Genomic DNA, 15085 nt, shown 5'->3' with positions numbered 1-15085 from the left:
ATAACATAAGGTTAAGTCCAACAAAACTAGTCTTCAAAAGTTAAAGCCAGATTATGGGTGTAAAAGAGGTTGTTTTTTTAATTGTTCCACCTGGTAAACTAGAGGTAAATTAAAGATTCACTTTGCAACTTTTCTGGTAGAAGTTCTGCAACATCCTTGTCTCCATGGACATTTTATTGCTTTGCCTGGAATGTTCCACAGTATGGCATTAAACTTATCTATCTCCATGGAGAAAAGTGGATGTTCCGCTCACAGTAAGAATGCATATTTTTCAAAAACGAAGAACTAAGGATAGAGACGTTTATTGCCAGTGAAGCAATAACATCTCCATGGAAACAAGCATGTTGCAACCCCCCCTTTCCTTCCCTTACTAGAAAAGTTGCAGTGCAGCTTTAAAGTAGTGCCTTGTTTGATTGTTACCTTGACAGAATAGGCGAGGGAGATGGTGACAGCAAGTGGAAGTCCTTCTGGAACAGCCACCACCAAAACTGTGACTCCGATGATGAAGAACTTTACAAAGTACTGGATATAAACTGGAGTGCACTCTGTTAGCCACGTACGGCCTGGAAAACAAGCAGGAGCTAAGAACCAGGACTAAACCAGGACTAAACCAAGATTAAATCAGGACTAAACCAGGACTGACCCAGTACTCAACCACATCTAACATTTGACTAAAATAGGATCGAACCAGGACTGAACCAGGAAAACCAGGACTAAACCAAATGTGCTGCACAAACCTTCGATTACAAAAGTGTCAATGACGAAGTACAGCACGAGGATGATGACGGTGATCGCAGACATCACCAAACCTGCACATACACAAAAGAAACATTTTACTTTGTGCTCTCAATATCAAGACTCTTAATGTTAAACGGTCCATATTACGCTATTATCTGATCTATGTGATAATGGTGTTTCCACATGATAAACAGACCTGGACCTGGTTTTTTTAAGTTCTTCTCTCAAACTGAAAACACAGGAAGTGCTCCACTGTGTTTTTAAACTCCATACACCTTCACTAGAATCATTTAGATAATTTCAGCTCTGGAATTGCCAATCTCTACTGAACTAAAGGTAAAAAGTAGCTGTTAATTTGAAAACTACCACTTCATGACATCACAAGGTGGAACAGAGCATTTTGAGCTTTGGAGATGTAACAGACTAATAATAAAGTGTTACTAAAACATGTGTGAATGAAACAAAACACAATCCAGGTCTGTTTTTGCGGAGGGAACAACATTATAACATGACTTGTACCTCACAAGAGTGAGTTTTGTGTAATATAGGACCTTTAATATTCTGAGAAGAAGCTGCAGACATTTTAAGGAGAGTAGAAACTGTAAGTGAACTTAAATTTCATAGAGGAATGCACATGAACAGGTTTGTGCTTATGATAAGTCAGCTATATTTATTAGGCTATTTTCCATCCATCCATCCATTTTCTTCCGCTTATCCGGGGCCGGGTCGCGGGGGCAGCAGTCTAAGCAGGGACTCCCAGACTTCCCTCACCCCGGACACGTCCTCCAGCTCCTCCGGTGGGACCCCAAGGCGTTCCCAGGCCAGCCGAGAGACATAGTCCCTCCAGCGTGTCCTGGGTCTTCCCCGGGGCCTCCTCCCGGTGGGACATGCCCAGAACACCTCCCTAGGGAGGCGTCCAGGAGGCATCCTGAGCAGATGCCCGAGCCACCTCAGCTGGTTCCTCTCAACGTGTAGGAGCAGCGGCTCTACTCCGAGCTCCTCCCGTGTGACCGAGCTCCTCACCCTATCCCTAAGGGTGCGCCCGGCCACTCTGCGGAGGAAGCCCATTTCAGCCGCTTGTATCCGCGATCTTGTCCTTTCGGTCATTACCCAAAGCTCATGACCATAGGTGAGGGTAGGAACGTAGATTGACCGGTAAATCGAGAGCTTCGCCTTCCGGCTCAGCTCCTTCTTTACCACAACGGACCGATACAGCGACCGCATCACTGCAGACGCTGCACCGATCCGCCTGTCAATCTCACGCTCCATCCTTCCCTCACTCGTGAACAAGACCCCGAGATACTTGAACTCCTCCACTTGGGGCAGAGACTCACCACCCACCCGGAGAGAGCAAACCACCTTTTTCCGGTCGAGAACCATGGCCTCGGATTTGGAGGAGCTGATTCTCATCCCAGCCGCTTCACACTCGGCTGCAAACCGCCCCAGTGCCTGCTGCAGGTCCTGGCTCGAAGAAGCCATCAGGACAACATCATCTGCAAACAGCAGAGATGAAATCCTGTGGTTCCCAAACCAGGCCCCCTCCGGCCCCTGACTGCGCCTAGAAATTCTGTCCATAAATATAATGAACAGAACCGGTGACAAAGGGCAGCCCTGGCGGAGTCCAACATGCACTGGGAACAGGTCTGACTTACTGCCGGCAATGCGAACACAGCTCCTGCTCCGGTCATACAGGGACCGGACAGCCCTTAGCAAAGAGCCCCGGACCCCATACTCCCAGAGCACCCCCCAAAGGACACCACGAGGGACACGGTCGAATGCCTTCTCCAGATCCACAAAACACATGTGGACTGGTTGGGCATACTCCCATGAGCCCTCGAGGACCCGATGGAGAGTATAGAGCTGGTCCAGTGTTCCACGACCAGGACGAAAACCACACTGCTCTTCCTGAATCCGAGGTTCGACTATCGGTCGGATTCTCCTCTCCAGCACCCTGGAATAGACCTTACCGGGAAGGCTGAGGAGTGTGATTCCCCTGTAATTGGAACACACCCTCCGGTCCCCCTTTTTATACAGAGGGACCACCACCCCGGTCTGCCATTCCACAGGTACTGTCCCCGACCGCCACGCGATGTTGCAGAGACGTGTCAGCCAAGACAGTCCCACAACATCCAGAGACTTGAGGTACTCAGGACGGATCTCATCCACCCCCGGAGCCTTGCCACCGAGGAGCTTGCCAACCACCTCAGTGACTTCAGCCAGGGTGATGGACGAGTCCGCCTCTGGGTCCCCAGTTTCTGCTTCCTCCTCGGAAGACGTGACAGTGGGATTGAGGAGATCCTCAAAGTATTCCTTCCACCGCCCGACAACATCCCCAGTCGAGGTCAGCAGCCCTCCACCCGCACTGTAAACAGTGTTGGTGAAGCACTGCTTTCCCCTCCTGAGGCGTCGGACGGTTTGCCAGAATCTCTTTGAGGCCGTCCGATAGTCCTCCTCCATGGCCTCCCCGAACTCCTCCCAACCCCGAGTTTTTGCCTCTGTGACTGCCCGAGCCGCGGCACGCTTGGCCTGCCGGTACTCATCAGCTGCCTCAGGAGTCCCACGAGCCAACAAGGCTCGATAGGACTCCTTCTTCAGCTTGACGGCATCCCTTACTTCCGGTGTCCACCACCGGGTTCGGGGATTGCCGCCGCGACAAGCACCGCAGACCTTACGACCACAGCTACGAGCAGCCGCATCAACAATAGAGGTGGAGAACATGGCCCACTCGGAGTCCATGTCTCCAACCTCCCCCGGGATCAGGGAGAAGCTCTCCCGGAGGCGGGAGTTGAAGACCCCCCTGACAGAGGGCTCCGCCAGACGTTCCCAGCAGACCCTCACAATACGCTTGGGCCTGCCAGGTCTGTCCGGCTTCCTCCTTCGCCAGCGGATCCAACTCACCACCAGGTGGTGATCAGTTGACAGCTCAGCCCCTCTCTTCACCCGAGTGTCCAAGACACGCGGTCGGAGGTCAGATGACACGACAACAAAGTCGATCATCGACCTCCGACCTAGAGTGTCCTGGTGCCATGTGCACCGATGGACACCCTTGTGCTCGAACATGGTGTTTGTTATGGACAAGCTGTGACTAGCACAGAAGTCCAATAACAAAACACCGCTCGGGTTCAGATCGGGGAGGCCGTTCCTCCCAATCACGCCCCTCCAAGTGTCACTGTCGTTACCCACATGGGCGTTGAAGTCCCCCAGGAGAACAACGGAGTCCCCGGTTGGTGCACTGTCTAGTACCCCTCCCAGGGACTCCAAGAAGGCCGGGTACTCTGCACTGCTGTTTGGCCCGTAGGCCGACACAACAGTGAGAGACCTGTCCCCGACCCGAAGGCGCAGGGACGCGACCCTCTCGTTCACCGGAGTGAACCCCAACACGCAGTGGCTGAGCTGTGGGGCAATGAGCAAGCCCACACCAGCTCGCCGCCGCTCCCCGCGGGCAACGCCAGAGAAATGGAGAGTCCAACCCCTCTCAAGAAGATGGGTTCCAGAGCCCAAGCTGTGCGTGGAGGTGAGGCCGACTATATCTAGCCGGTAACGCTCAACCTCCCGCACAAGCTCAGGCTCCTTCCCCCCCAGCGAGGTGACATTCCATGTCCCCAGAGCTAGTCTCCATGTCCGGAGATCCGGTCGTCGAGGTCCCCGCCTTCGACTGCTACCCGGATCTCTCCGCACCCGCCCCTCATGGCTCCTCCCGCAGGTGGTGGGTCCACGGGAGGACGGCCCCACGTCGTTTCTTCGGGCTGGGCCCGACCGGGCCCCGTGGGGAAAGGCCCGGCCACCAGGCGCTCGCTGCCGAGCACCCACCCCAGGCCTGGCTCCAGGGTGGGGCCCCGGTAACGCCAGTCCGGGCGACGTAAACTGCCTTGTTGTATTTTTCTTCATGAAGGGCTTCTGAACCGCTCTTAGTCAGACCCGTCTCCGAGGACCTGTTTGCCATGGGTGACCCTACCAGGGGCATGAAGCCCCCGACAACATAGCTCCCAGGATCATTCGGGTGCTCAAACCCCTCCACCACGTTAAGGTGGCGGTTCGGGGAGGCTATTTTCACTATACTAAAATGTTCAACTTATCTCAATACTAAAGAACAGGCATGCTACTCGAAACCCAGTATTTACAAATGTTATTTTTTTAGACAATATTCAAATTTTTACTACAAAATGTATGTTTTTACATATTCATATAACATATTCTAGTTCTGATATAACTCAAGATTAAACTGTTCAAGTAAGGGCCAGTTTTATGCAGTTTAAGATTTTTTTTAGGATCGATACCTGCTCAAATGAGTATGTAGTTTCGATACTAGTGTTAGCATCGATTAATACCTGATTTTCGAAACATCTAGTAACCTTAGAAGCTACATTGCCGATCTACATGGCGAGTTGGATGAGTTTTTACATAAGCCTTAGCCTCTTAGTTCCTGTGTATACTATTTAGTAATTTAGTATTATTTAGTTCTGTTTCACTGCATTAGTCTTAGCATTAGCTTTACCGTTAGCCTTAATATTTACCTTAGCCTTCTTAGCTGATGTGTGTGGTTTATTACATGCTTTTTCTGGACGGTGATTTGTTACGTTTATTTTGTATTGTATAAATTTGTTTCATTCATAGCATTAGCCTTAGCATTAGCATCAGCCTTAGCTTTAGCCTATTAGGTCCATTGTACATAATTTACCCACTTTGCCAATCTGTAGATGGCACGTTTTGTGAGTTTATTTAGTATTATTTAGTTCCTTTTATATATTCACAGCACTAGTCTTAGCATTAGCCTCAGCATTAGCCTTAGTGTTAGCCTCTTAGCTCCCTTGTGCATGCTGTACCTGCTTTGCTGATCTGCACAGTGAGTTTGGTGAGTTTATTCAGTATTATTTAGTTGTGTTTATACTCTGACATCATTAGCCTTAGCATTAGCCTCCGCATTAGCCTTAGTGTTAGCCTCTTAGCTCCTGTGTGCATGCTATACCCGCTTTGCCAATCTGCACAGCGAGTTTGGTGAGTTTTCCCTGCAGGACGCTCTTCTCTTTTTTGGGTACACTTGTTTTCTTCTTCTCCCTCTCTTCCACCTCTCCTCCCTCTGCGCTCTTCAGAGGCTGCATCTCCATGGCCACTCCTCCATCCTGCTTCTTGGCTGAAACACAAAGCTGATCATTAGTAACACTGTATTTTATCATTTTGTCAGTGGTATTTTTGAAACACTAAAATTCAGCAAAAGCTTCCCAAAAAAAAAAAAAAGTTATTAATGAGCACTAACAAAAGAGCTAAGTGTGTAAGTATTTTTCTCAACCACTAAAAACTTGACATAAAAGAGCAGGACCACAGACTATATAAAGAAGTGGACTAAGTGAGTGTGACGTCACCCACAGCGTTTGGCTCCAGTCAAATGAAGCTCATCGAGGCTGGAGCAGTTATAGAGGCAGATTTGGAGCCGAGTTCTGACCGTGAGTATCATAGCAACCAAAAAGCCAATCTGGAGCGAGGTTGTTGAATGTAACGCCCCTTCCTATAACAGGGAGTGGACACTTAGCAACGCTGTCAATCAAACCTGTTGCTAATGCTAGCAGGGGTGACTTCAGGAAAAGAACGCACCTGATTTGTCTCATTAATATTCATATTTTGATTTACCAACACAATACTGAAATAAAAATCCCAGGATCATGTAGATCGGGTTAATACGAACATTTTAAGACCAAAATGACAAGTCTGACAGCAGCAGTTACAGAGAGAGGGGACACAGTTTTTCAGTGTAAAGTGAATTGAGTTGATGCTCACTTCCTGTTTGAAAGGCGGCAGTTACCAGTTTAGCTATGTCCATTTATACATACAGCCAATAGTTCTGACATGAACTCAAATCATACCACAATCTATGAGCAATACAAAACTGATTTAAGCAGATCTGCTAAACCAAAACCAAACCACAATGAGGAAATTCCATACTTAGTAGTGGAAGGTAATGAAGTAGGGGTAGTAAATACTCTACTTCAGTAAAATGTTTAGGTATCTTACTTCAGTACATTTTATAGTGTATACTTTTTACTTTTACTACTCTACATTTGAGAGCAGTATCTGTACTTTCTACTCCACTACATTTTTTAACTGGAGTGAAAAGTAAAAAGTACTTTTCATATGTTTTGAGGGGTTATTTTAACCATGTTCATCATAACATTCTGACAAAAAATTTTAAGTTCAAGCTTTGGCTTTGAACAAACAAAATAAATACGCAAAATTCATAAGAAAAATTAAGAAATGGATTCATTACTGTGACCAAAATATGTCTCATGTTGAAATCAGTATCACTACATTTACACCTTAACAAATGAACAACATTTGTGTGAAGTACTTTTACTTTTTACTCTTAAAGTACATTTTTAAACAGGTACCTAAATATTTTTACTTTAGTAGATTTTTTTTAATGTGACACTTATACTTTTACTTGAACTTGTTTCCCTCTGGTATCTGTACTTTTATTCAAGTAACAAAATGTACTTCTGCTGTTGTACCTTTGTTCTGGTTGTTCTCCACGGCTCCGTCAGGCTGTTTCCCTGTGACACAGACACAGACAGGTGAGAGTCTGAACATGAAAGAAGAAACATCATATGAAGCTCTGCCCCCTGCACTGCTCAGCAACTGAACCAGGACTGAACCAGGACTGAACCAGGACTGAACCAGGACTGAACCAGGACTGAACCAGAGCTAAACCGGGACTGAACTAGGACTGAACTAAGGACCAAACCAGAACTGGATCAAGACTAAACCAGGAAGATTTTGTTCAATTGGAAGCGCTATAATTCCCCAAATAATGTTTTTGTAATTAAAACTAGGATAGGCTTACAAGGTGTTGTTTTTTTAAAATTACTTTTAAAACAATAAGAAGCATTTTTATTTTTACCTAAATGATTTCCCCGTATGTACCAGGACTGTTAGCATTAGCGCAGGGCACAGAGCTTCATATTAAAACACATTTGGATCATAGGAGGAGGTTTCATATGAACAAGGCCCAGGTTTCACCACTGTCACTGCACTGTGTACTGGGGTAATCTGACTGGTTGAGGGGAGGGAGAAGCGGGACACAGGGCTGAATGCTCACATACCATTGGTCACTGTGTTGTGAGTGGCGTCTGAAGAGGTGGGACCCTGAATGTTTTCGTCTGTGTGAACAATGTGAGCAAAAAATAAAGTTTAAGATGAGACAAAATAAATAACAATATGATTGTGAAACTCATTACAACTTCTACTGCTACTACTAGTACTCTCACTACAACTACTACTGCTACTGCTGCCGGTGCTGCTATCACTACTACTGCTACCGCTATCACTACCACTACTACTACTGCTACTACTACTATTACTACAACTGCTTGTGCTACTTCTACTGCTACAGTTACTACAACTACTACTGCTGCCGGTGCCACTACCACTATTACTGCTACTGCTACCGCTACCACTACTACTACTACTGGCACTAAGGCTACTTCTACTACTACCAACATGATGGACTAAGGCAATGGGGTGGCATTACAAATCCCTAGTTTACTCTCAACAGAAACATCACAGACCGTTCAGATCCACTGACCGACAGGCTAGCGGTGCAACTCCAGCTCCCACAGATGAATGCTGTCGCTGTGTCCTTGGGCAAGACACTTAACACCCCTCACCCCCAGTGTCTGTGTCCACTGGTGTATGAATGTGTGTGTGAATGGGAGAGTGGTTCCTTGACCGCTTTGAGTGTCTTGAAGGTGAAAAAGTGCCATATAAAAATGTGACCTGGATTCAAACAGGATGCTCAGGGACATCAGCATATGTCCATTGACGTCTAAGCCTAAATCAGGCACAATTTTCAAAACCAGAACTGCAGATGAGTCAAATGGCATCAGAGGAAGCCTGCGTACCACAGTTTGAGAGACACTGATTTGAATAAGTTCTTTTATAGCATATCTCCATTATATGAAGACAGTCTAACACTCTTCTGAATAATAAATAAACTTTAAAGTAAAAGTCTGAAGGATCCAGAACACGGAGGAGGCCTGAAGAACAGAACTAGGATTCACAAACATCAGACGATAAATGGTTTTTAATTTCCTACCAACCAGGGACAAAACTAGGTCCAAACCAAAGAGTAAATAGGTCCCAACCAAACAGTAAATAGGTCCAATTTTAAGACTAAACCAGGACAGGCAGCTCATAGCGAGAGGGTTCCAGGTTCGTTTAGGTCCCCATCACCCCAAAACCTGCACAATAGGTGAAATTATCCAGCCAAGATAGTCCTGACCAAGAGCAACCAGGGACTAAATCAGGGACTAAATTAGGGACTAAACCAGGGACTAAACAATGACAAACAGGGACTCAACCAGAGACTAAATCAGGGACTAAACTAAGGACTAAACCAGGTACTAAACAAAGACAAAACAGAGACTAAACCAGGAACTAAACCAGGATTTAGCTAGGTTTTAAAGACTAAACCAAGGGCATAACAGGGACTAAACCAGGATTTATCCAGGACTTAACCAGAACCAAACCAGGACTATATTGACTCATGGACCAAATCAGATTTCATAAGTCAGATGCCCTCCCTATCACAATCAGCCACTTTACTCTGACTTTAGTGATATATGTACAGGAAGTGTCTTGCGCAAAGACACAACAACAGCCTATGCTTGAGTGGGAATCAAACCGGCATCCCTCCCATGGCGTTTGCTGTGGATATGTCTGCTCTTTATGATTCTGCAGCAGGTTGGAGCAGAGGAGCCACTGCAGCGATGCACCATAGCATCATTAAGTTTAAGTGTCTCCAGCTCACAGCTCAGAATGTCCCAGAACAGGGCTTTAACTCACCATTCTGTCACTCTTTCTCCTCCACTCGCACTCAATCACTTTCTTTTCTCTCTCATTTTTCTCTTTTATTTTTAATTTTATCTTCCTTCGCACTTTCTCTCTAGCACTTTATTTCTCCTTCCTCTCTTTTCTCGCTCTCCATTTGCCTGCCCTCCCTTCCTCTCTTGCTCACTTTCTCCTCTCTCCCCCTACGCATTTCTCCCTCCACCGCTCTCTCCTCTTCACCCTCCCCCCTTCTCTCTTTATTGCCATCCCTCTCTTTCTGTCTCTCCTTTGTCACCTCCCCTCTTTGTCTCTCATCCATGTTTCTCTCCTTCCCTCCTCTCAATTCTCTCCCTTTTCCACCACTCCCCCCTCTTTATCTCTTCTCTCCTTTCTCTCTCTTCACCGATCTAGTCCTCTTTCTTTCAGACTCTCCTTTCCCTTTATCCCTCTCTTACCGTCTCTCTATCTTTCTTTCTCTCCCTCTCGCCCTCGCAAGGAGTGTGGAGCGAAAGTGAAATTAGAGAGAGAGGAAAAAGGGAGAGAGATCAATTGAAAAACAGAATGAGGAGAGAAGGCTAGAGAAAAAAAGAGGAAGGATAGAGGAGAAACTGGGGGAGAAATGGGAAGAAATGGAGAGAGAGGAAAGAAAGAAAGAAAAATAGGAGAGGGAGAGAAAAAAGAGAGGGAGGAGTGAGAGGGTAAGAGGGGGAACAGGACAGAGAGCAAAGTTAGGAGAAGGAGGAGAGGCAAGGGAGGAGAGAGAAGAGAAAGAAAGGATACTGATACTAGACAAGTAGCAGGGAGAGAGGGGAAGAAGGAAAGACAGACAGAGAGAGAGGAAATAGAGGACAGGAGATAGAGAGAGAAAGAGAGAGAGATGAGGGGTGGGGTCTGAATAATCCATAAGGTTAAACTGGAGTAGAGAGTTTTTATATGAACAAACATGAGCAGAGAATACATGACCTACAGCCAGGACCAACACTCATAAAACATACACACCCTGCAGATTTAGGCTCTTCTCTCAAACGGAAAAGGAAAATATCCTGTTCCACCTTGTGATGTCACCGTGTGGTAATACGGGAAGTGCTCCACTGTGTTTTTAAACTCCCTACACCTTCACTAGAATTATTTGGATGATTTCAGCCCTGAAATTGTCAATCTCTGCTGAAGATAAAAAAGCTGTTAACTTAAAAACTACCACTTCATGACATCACAAGGTGGAACAGAGCATTTTGAGCTTTGGAGATGTAGACAGACTAATAATAAAGTGTTACTCAAACATGTGTGAATGAAACAAAACACAACTCCAGGTCTGTTTTTGAGGAGGAAACAACATTATTAGCTCACAAGAGTCCATTTTGCATAATATAGGACCTTTAAAATATCAAAATTAAACTAACCAATAGATACTGAGCACTTTAGGCTTAGAAGTGATAAGAAGAAACGAATGGATATATATGGACTTTTCATTCTTCCACTCATCTCAGTACATATATGGGTTTGTTTGTTTGTTTATTTGTTTGTTTGTTTAGTATCTGACCTTTCTTGTCTTTGCTGTCCTCCTCCATGTCTCCGGCTCCGAGCAGAGTGAAGATGATCCCAGTTTGAGAGTTCACTCCGACCGCGGTGACCAGCATCCTCCCAGAGCCCTCCATCACATGAGTGCCTATGCAAATATACACGGAGCTATGAGTTAGTGTTGTCATCATACTAAAATCTCAATCTTCATTTCGATACTAAGGAATGGATTTGATACACAATACTGATCCCGATACCACGATAATAATAAAAACACACTTTCTTTAGACAATAGAATGTGATTTTCAACCTGTTCATCACCCCTCCAAGATCTGATCTGGGATCTGAACTGATAAACTAATCCAAGAATCCCACGCATTTCAGAACAGAATAAGACCTCATGGAGACACAGGGAGGGCATCTGACTCACTCTGTGACAACTTAATGACACTATTGTTCCATATTGTCGGGTAGACTTGTACAGACCTGAAAGTAACATGGGGTCTTTGTCCACAGACTTGCGCACGTGGTCAGACTCTCCGGTCAGAGAGCTCTCGTCAATCTTCAGGTCATTCCCCTGAACCAGGATCCCATCGGCTGGAAGCAGGTCCCCTACAAACACACATATAAATACGCACAGGAGAGTTACTACTGAAGAAACATTAAAATTTATATAATACAAGAACCAGGGTCCCATTGGCTGGAAGCAGGTTACTTACAAACACACATACACATACACATACACATAGGAGCGTTACTACTGAAGAGACATTGTAATCCTATATCCTGTTGTTATAAATGCTGTTATGTTCTGTGATGCTAATGTTGCTAATGTTGCTAATGTTGCAGTACACAGAGCTAATGTCAGTACATCATCAGTGACTGCCTGCCCCTGATTTTGGAAGTAAATTTTTACCATAGACTTTCCGAAAAAAAAAAAAAAAAAAAAGTATTAATTATATAGGGCCTTTCAAGATGCCCGCTACACTCTACACCCGGTGGTGGTAAACTACTATTGTAGCCACAGCTGCCCTGGGACAGACTGACCAAAATGAGGCTCCCAATTTTCACAATCAGCCCCTCCCACCACCAACACACACATCACATTCATACAAGGCAATATAAGGGAAGTGTCTTGCCTGAGCACACAACAATAGTTTTTGCCCCTGGCGCTCCCATGTGGTCCATTGTGGCACCTGATATTGCACTTTAATAATCTGGTAATGAACATTTATACACACACCAGTAGCTGTTTTTAATGTTTTATATGGATTTAGTTTGTACTGTATTTTAATCAGGGCATCCACAGAAAAGAGAGCCCAAGTGTTCTCATTGGGTTACCCTGTATAAATAAAGATAAATACCAAAAATAACTGAAGCACGTAGCTCGTTAGCTTCTGCGATGCTCAAATCTTAATATTTCAATTTTTCCAAATTTCTATGTGAGAAATAAATGGAAACCAGAGTGTACTTTGAAGTTGGCTGTGGAGCTCCATTTCCCTCAGTTCATCTCAAACTCTTTGACACTGTCCAGACTCACCGTATTTGACCTGTGCCATGTCTCCCACCACCATGTCGGCCACTGGGATCTGGATGACGTTCCCTTTCCTGACCACGGCAAACCTCTGCTCCTGCTCGATCCGGGACTGGAGACCTCGGAACTGCTTCTCTTTACTCCAGTCGTTAAACGCCGTTACCAGGACGACGCACACCACTGACAACAAGATGGCTGCCCCCTCGATCCAGCCTGCCTCTGCCTCGCCTTCGTCCTCCGCCCCCGCCGACACATTACCGCACGCTGAAAACGAGAGAGTTTAGTTAGGACATGAGAGTGCAAAAGTTCAGGACGTTTAAGGAGTTTTGGCTGGCTGACTGATCCCAAGAAGCAACAAATTGGTGAAGTTCTACTGCAATAATTCGAGGACTAAACCAGAATTAAACCAGGACTAAAGCAGGGATTAAACCAGGACTTACTATCGCAGAGGCAAAACAGGACTAAACAATGAGTAAACCATGACTAAACCAGGACTTAAACTAGGAAGTAACCAACAACTGAACCAGGACTAAACCAGGACTTAACTATCTGAGAGTTAAAACAGGACTAAACCGTGACTAAACCAGGACTTAACCAGGCCTTAACTAGGGAAGTAACCAACAAATAGACCAGGAACTAACCAGGGAAAAAACAGGACTCAACTATTTCAGAGGTAAAACAGGATTAAACTAGGACTACACCAGGACTAAACCAGAGCTGAAATAGAGACTATACAAGGACTTAACTAAGGAAACGAACAGGGACTAAACCAGGTCTGAACCCGGGCTAAACCCGGTCTCTTACCCTCTGTGTCTTTGCCGGGCGGCTGGTAGAAGGACAGGCCGAGGGAGATGATGGCTGCGATCTCGAGGATGATGAGGGTCACGTCCTGTAGAGCCTCCCACACAAGCTCCAGAAACGTTTTGGGTTTTTTCGGAGGAATAAAGTTCTGCCCAAAAGTTTGTCCCCTGCGCTCCAGGTCTCCAGGCTCCCCACTCAGGCCTGGGACAAACAGAGGGAAAGGAGATGACTGCATAAAGAAGTGGACTATGTGAGTGTGACATCACCCATAGCATTCAACTCCAGTCAAATGAAGCTCATCGAGGTGAGAGCAGTTATAGGTGCCAATTTGGAGCCAAGTTCCATATTTGGAAATCTGACTGTGAGTATCATAGCAACCAAAGAGCCAATCTGGGGCAGGCTAACACCTCTTCTCACCCGCACCACTGGTGTAGCAACGTGGTCAATCAAACCTGTTGCTCACACTAACAGAAGCAACCTAGGGCAAAGAAGTCAAACGATTTGTCTGTTATTAAAGTTCATATCTTTAGTTAAGGACACAATAGTGAAATAAAAATGCCAGGACCATGTAGAGCGGGTTAATACAAACATCTGAAGACCAAAATGATGAGTCTGACAGCAGCAGTTACAGACAGAGAGGCCATAGTTTTTCAATGTAACGTGAACTGAAGCCAGAGTGAATGGAGAAGGAAGCAGCAGCTAGCAGGTTAGCCATGTCCATTTATATTTACAGTCTATGGTCCAAACTAACCTTGTGATGGGTCCTGCACCACTGTGACTGACCAATCACAGGGCAGCATTGTGGTTTGTGCAAAAGCCAGCGCAGAAAAAACAAAACAAATCAATAAGCACTTTGGGAATTTTGTGGAATGGCATATATGTGTGCTTTTCTCAAGAGTATGAGGATTTAACAAGTATGATTTTTTTATGTTGTTCCCATAGACTGTAAATATAAATGAACATAGCTAACTTGCTAGTCGCCCCGTTCCAAATAGGAAGGGATCATAGGTGCACTTCTGGCTCCAATTCACTTTCTATTGAAAAGCTGTGGCTCCTCTCTCTGTAACTGCTGCTGTCAGACTTGTCATTTTGGTCTTAAAATGTTCGTATTAACCCGCTCTACATGATCCTTGTATTTTTATTTTGCTATTGTGTCGGTTGCTCAACATATGAACATTACTAACAGATAAATTAGTTGCCTTCTTTCCCGAAGGTCGCTCCCACTTGCGCTTGCAACAGGTTTGATTGACAGCATTGCTAAGTGCTCGCCCCCTGCTAAACCAGCAGTGCAAGTGGGAAGGGGCGTTATTTTCAACTGCTTCTCTCCAGATTGGCTCTTTGGTTGCTATGATAATTGCAGTGGAAATTCCAAATATGGAACTCGGCTCCAAATGTGCCCCTATAACTGCTCTAGCCTCGATGAGCTTCATTCACTGAAGCTGAACACTATGGGTGACCTCACACTTACTAAGTCACTTATACAGTCTGTGCTTGTTCCACTGTCATGATGCTTCAACCAATCAGCGTGAAGGATTTGATTGAATGCTCTAATTATTTGTACCGATCGCTTTCAGTGAGAGCTGTCCCAGATAAATGTGTAGAACTCAGAACAGAGGGCTACACATCAGTTTGGTGTGAGCCAGGTTGGCCAAACTCAGCTCTGTAACCAAATATCAT

The 15085-nt window shown here is 45.6% G+C and overlaps 1 protein-coding gene across 2 annotated transcripts in view; it reads right to left on the bottom strand.

Annotated features, from left to right (window-relative positions):
• The window catches only part of atp2b3b (ATPase plasma membrane Ca2+ transporting 3b), a 55245-nt gene that overhangs the window by 26808 nt on the left and 13352 nt on the right, over nt 1-15085 (bottom strand). For both annotated transcript variants that reach the window (XM_055223235.1, XM_055223236.1), the window contains exons 2-10: nt 13412-13609; nt 12614-12871; nt 11560-11685; nt 11096-11221; nt 9610-9632; nt 7239-7272; nt 5705-5869; nt 738-809; nt 421-563 (exon numbers count right to left, since the gene is read on the bottom strand). In XM_055223235.1, coding sequence (XP_055079210.1) covers nt 421-563; nt 738-809; nt 5705-5869; nt 7239-7272; nt 9610-9632; nt 11096-11221; nt 11560-11685; nt 12614-12871; nt 13412-13609 — 1145 coding nt within the window. The remainder of the gene's footprint in view (nt 1-420; nt 564-737; nt 810-5704; nt 5870-7238; nt 7273-9609; nt 9633-11095; nt 11222-11559; nt 11686-12613; nt 12872-13411; nt 13610-15085) is intronic.

Source organism: Periophthalmus magnuspinnatus, chromosome 7, assembly GCF_009829125.3.
Source record: "Periophthalmus magnuspinnatus isolate fPerMag1 chromosome 7, fPerMag1.2.pri, whole genome shotgun sequence".
In the NCBI taxonomy this organism is placed as follows: domain Eukaryota; kingdom Metazoa; phylum Chordata; class Actinopteri; order Gobiiformes; family Gobiidae; genus Periophthalmus; species Periophthalmus magnuspinnatus.
Note: the sequence above shows the minus strand (reverse complement) of the source record. Positions and strands in the feature narration are given on the sequence as shown.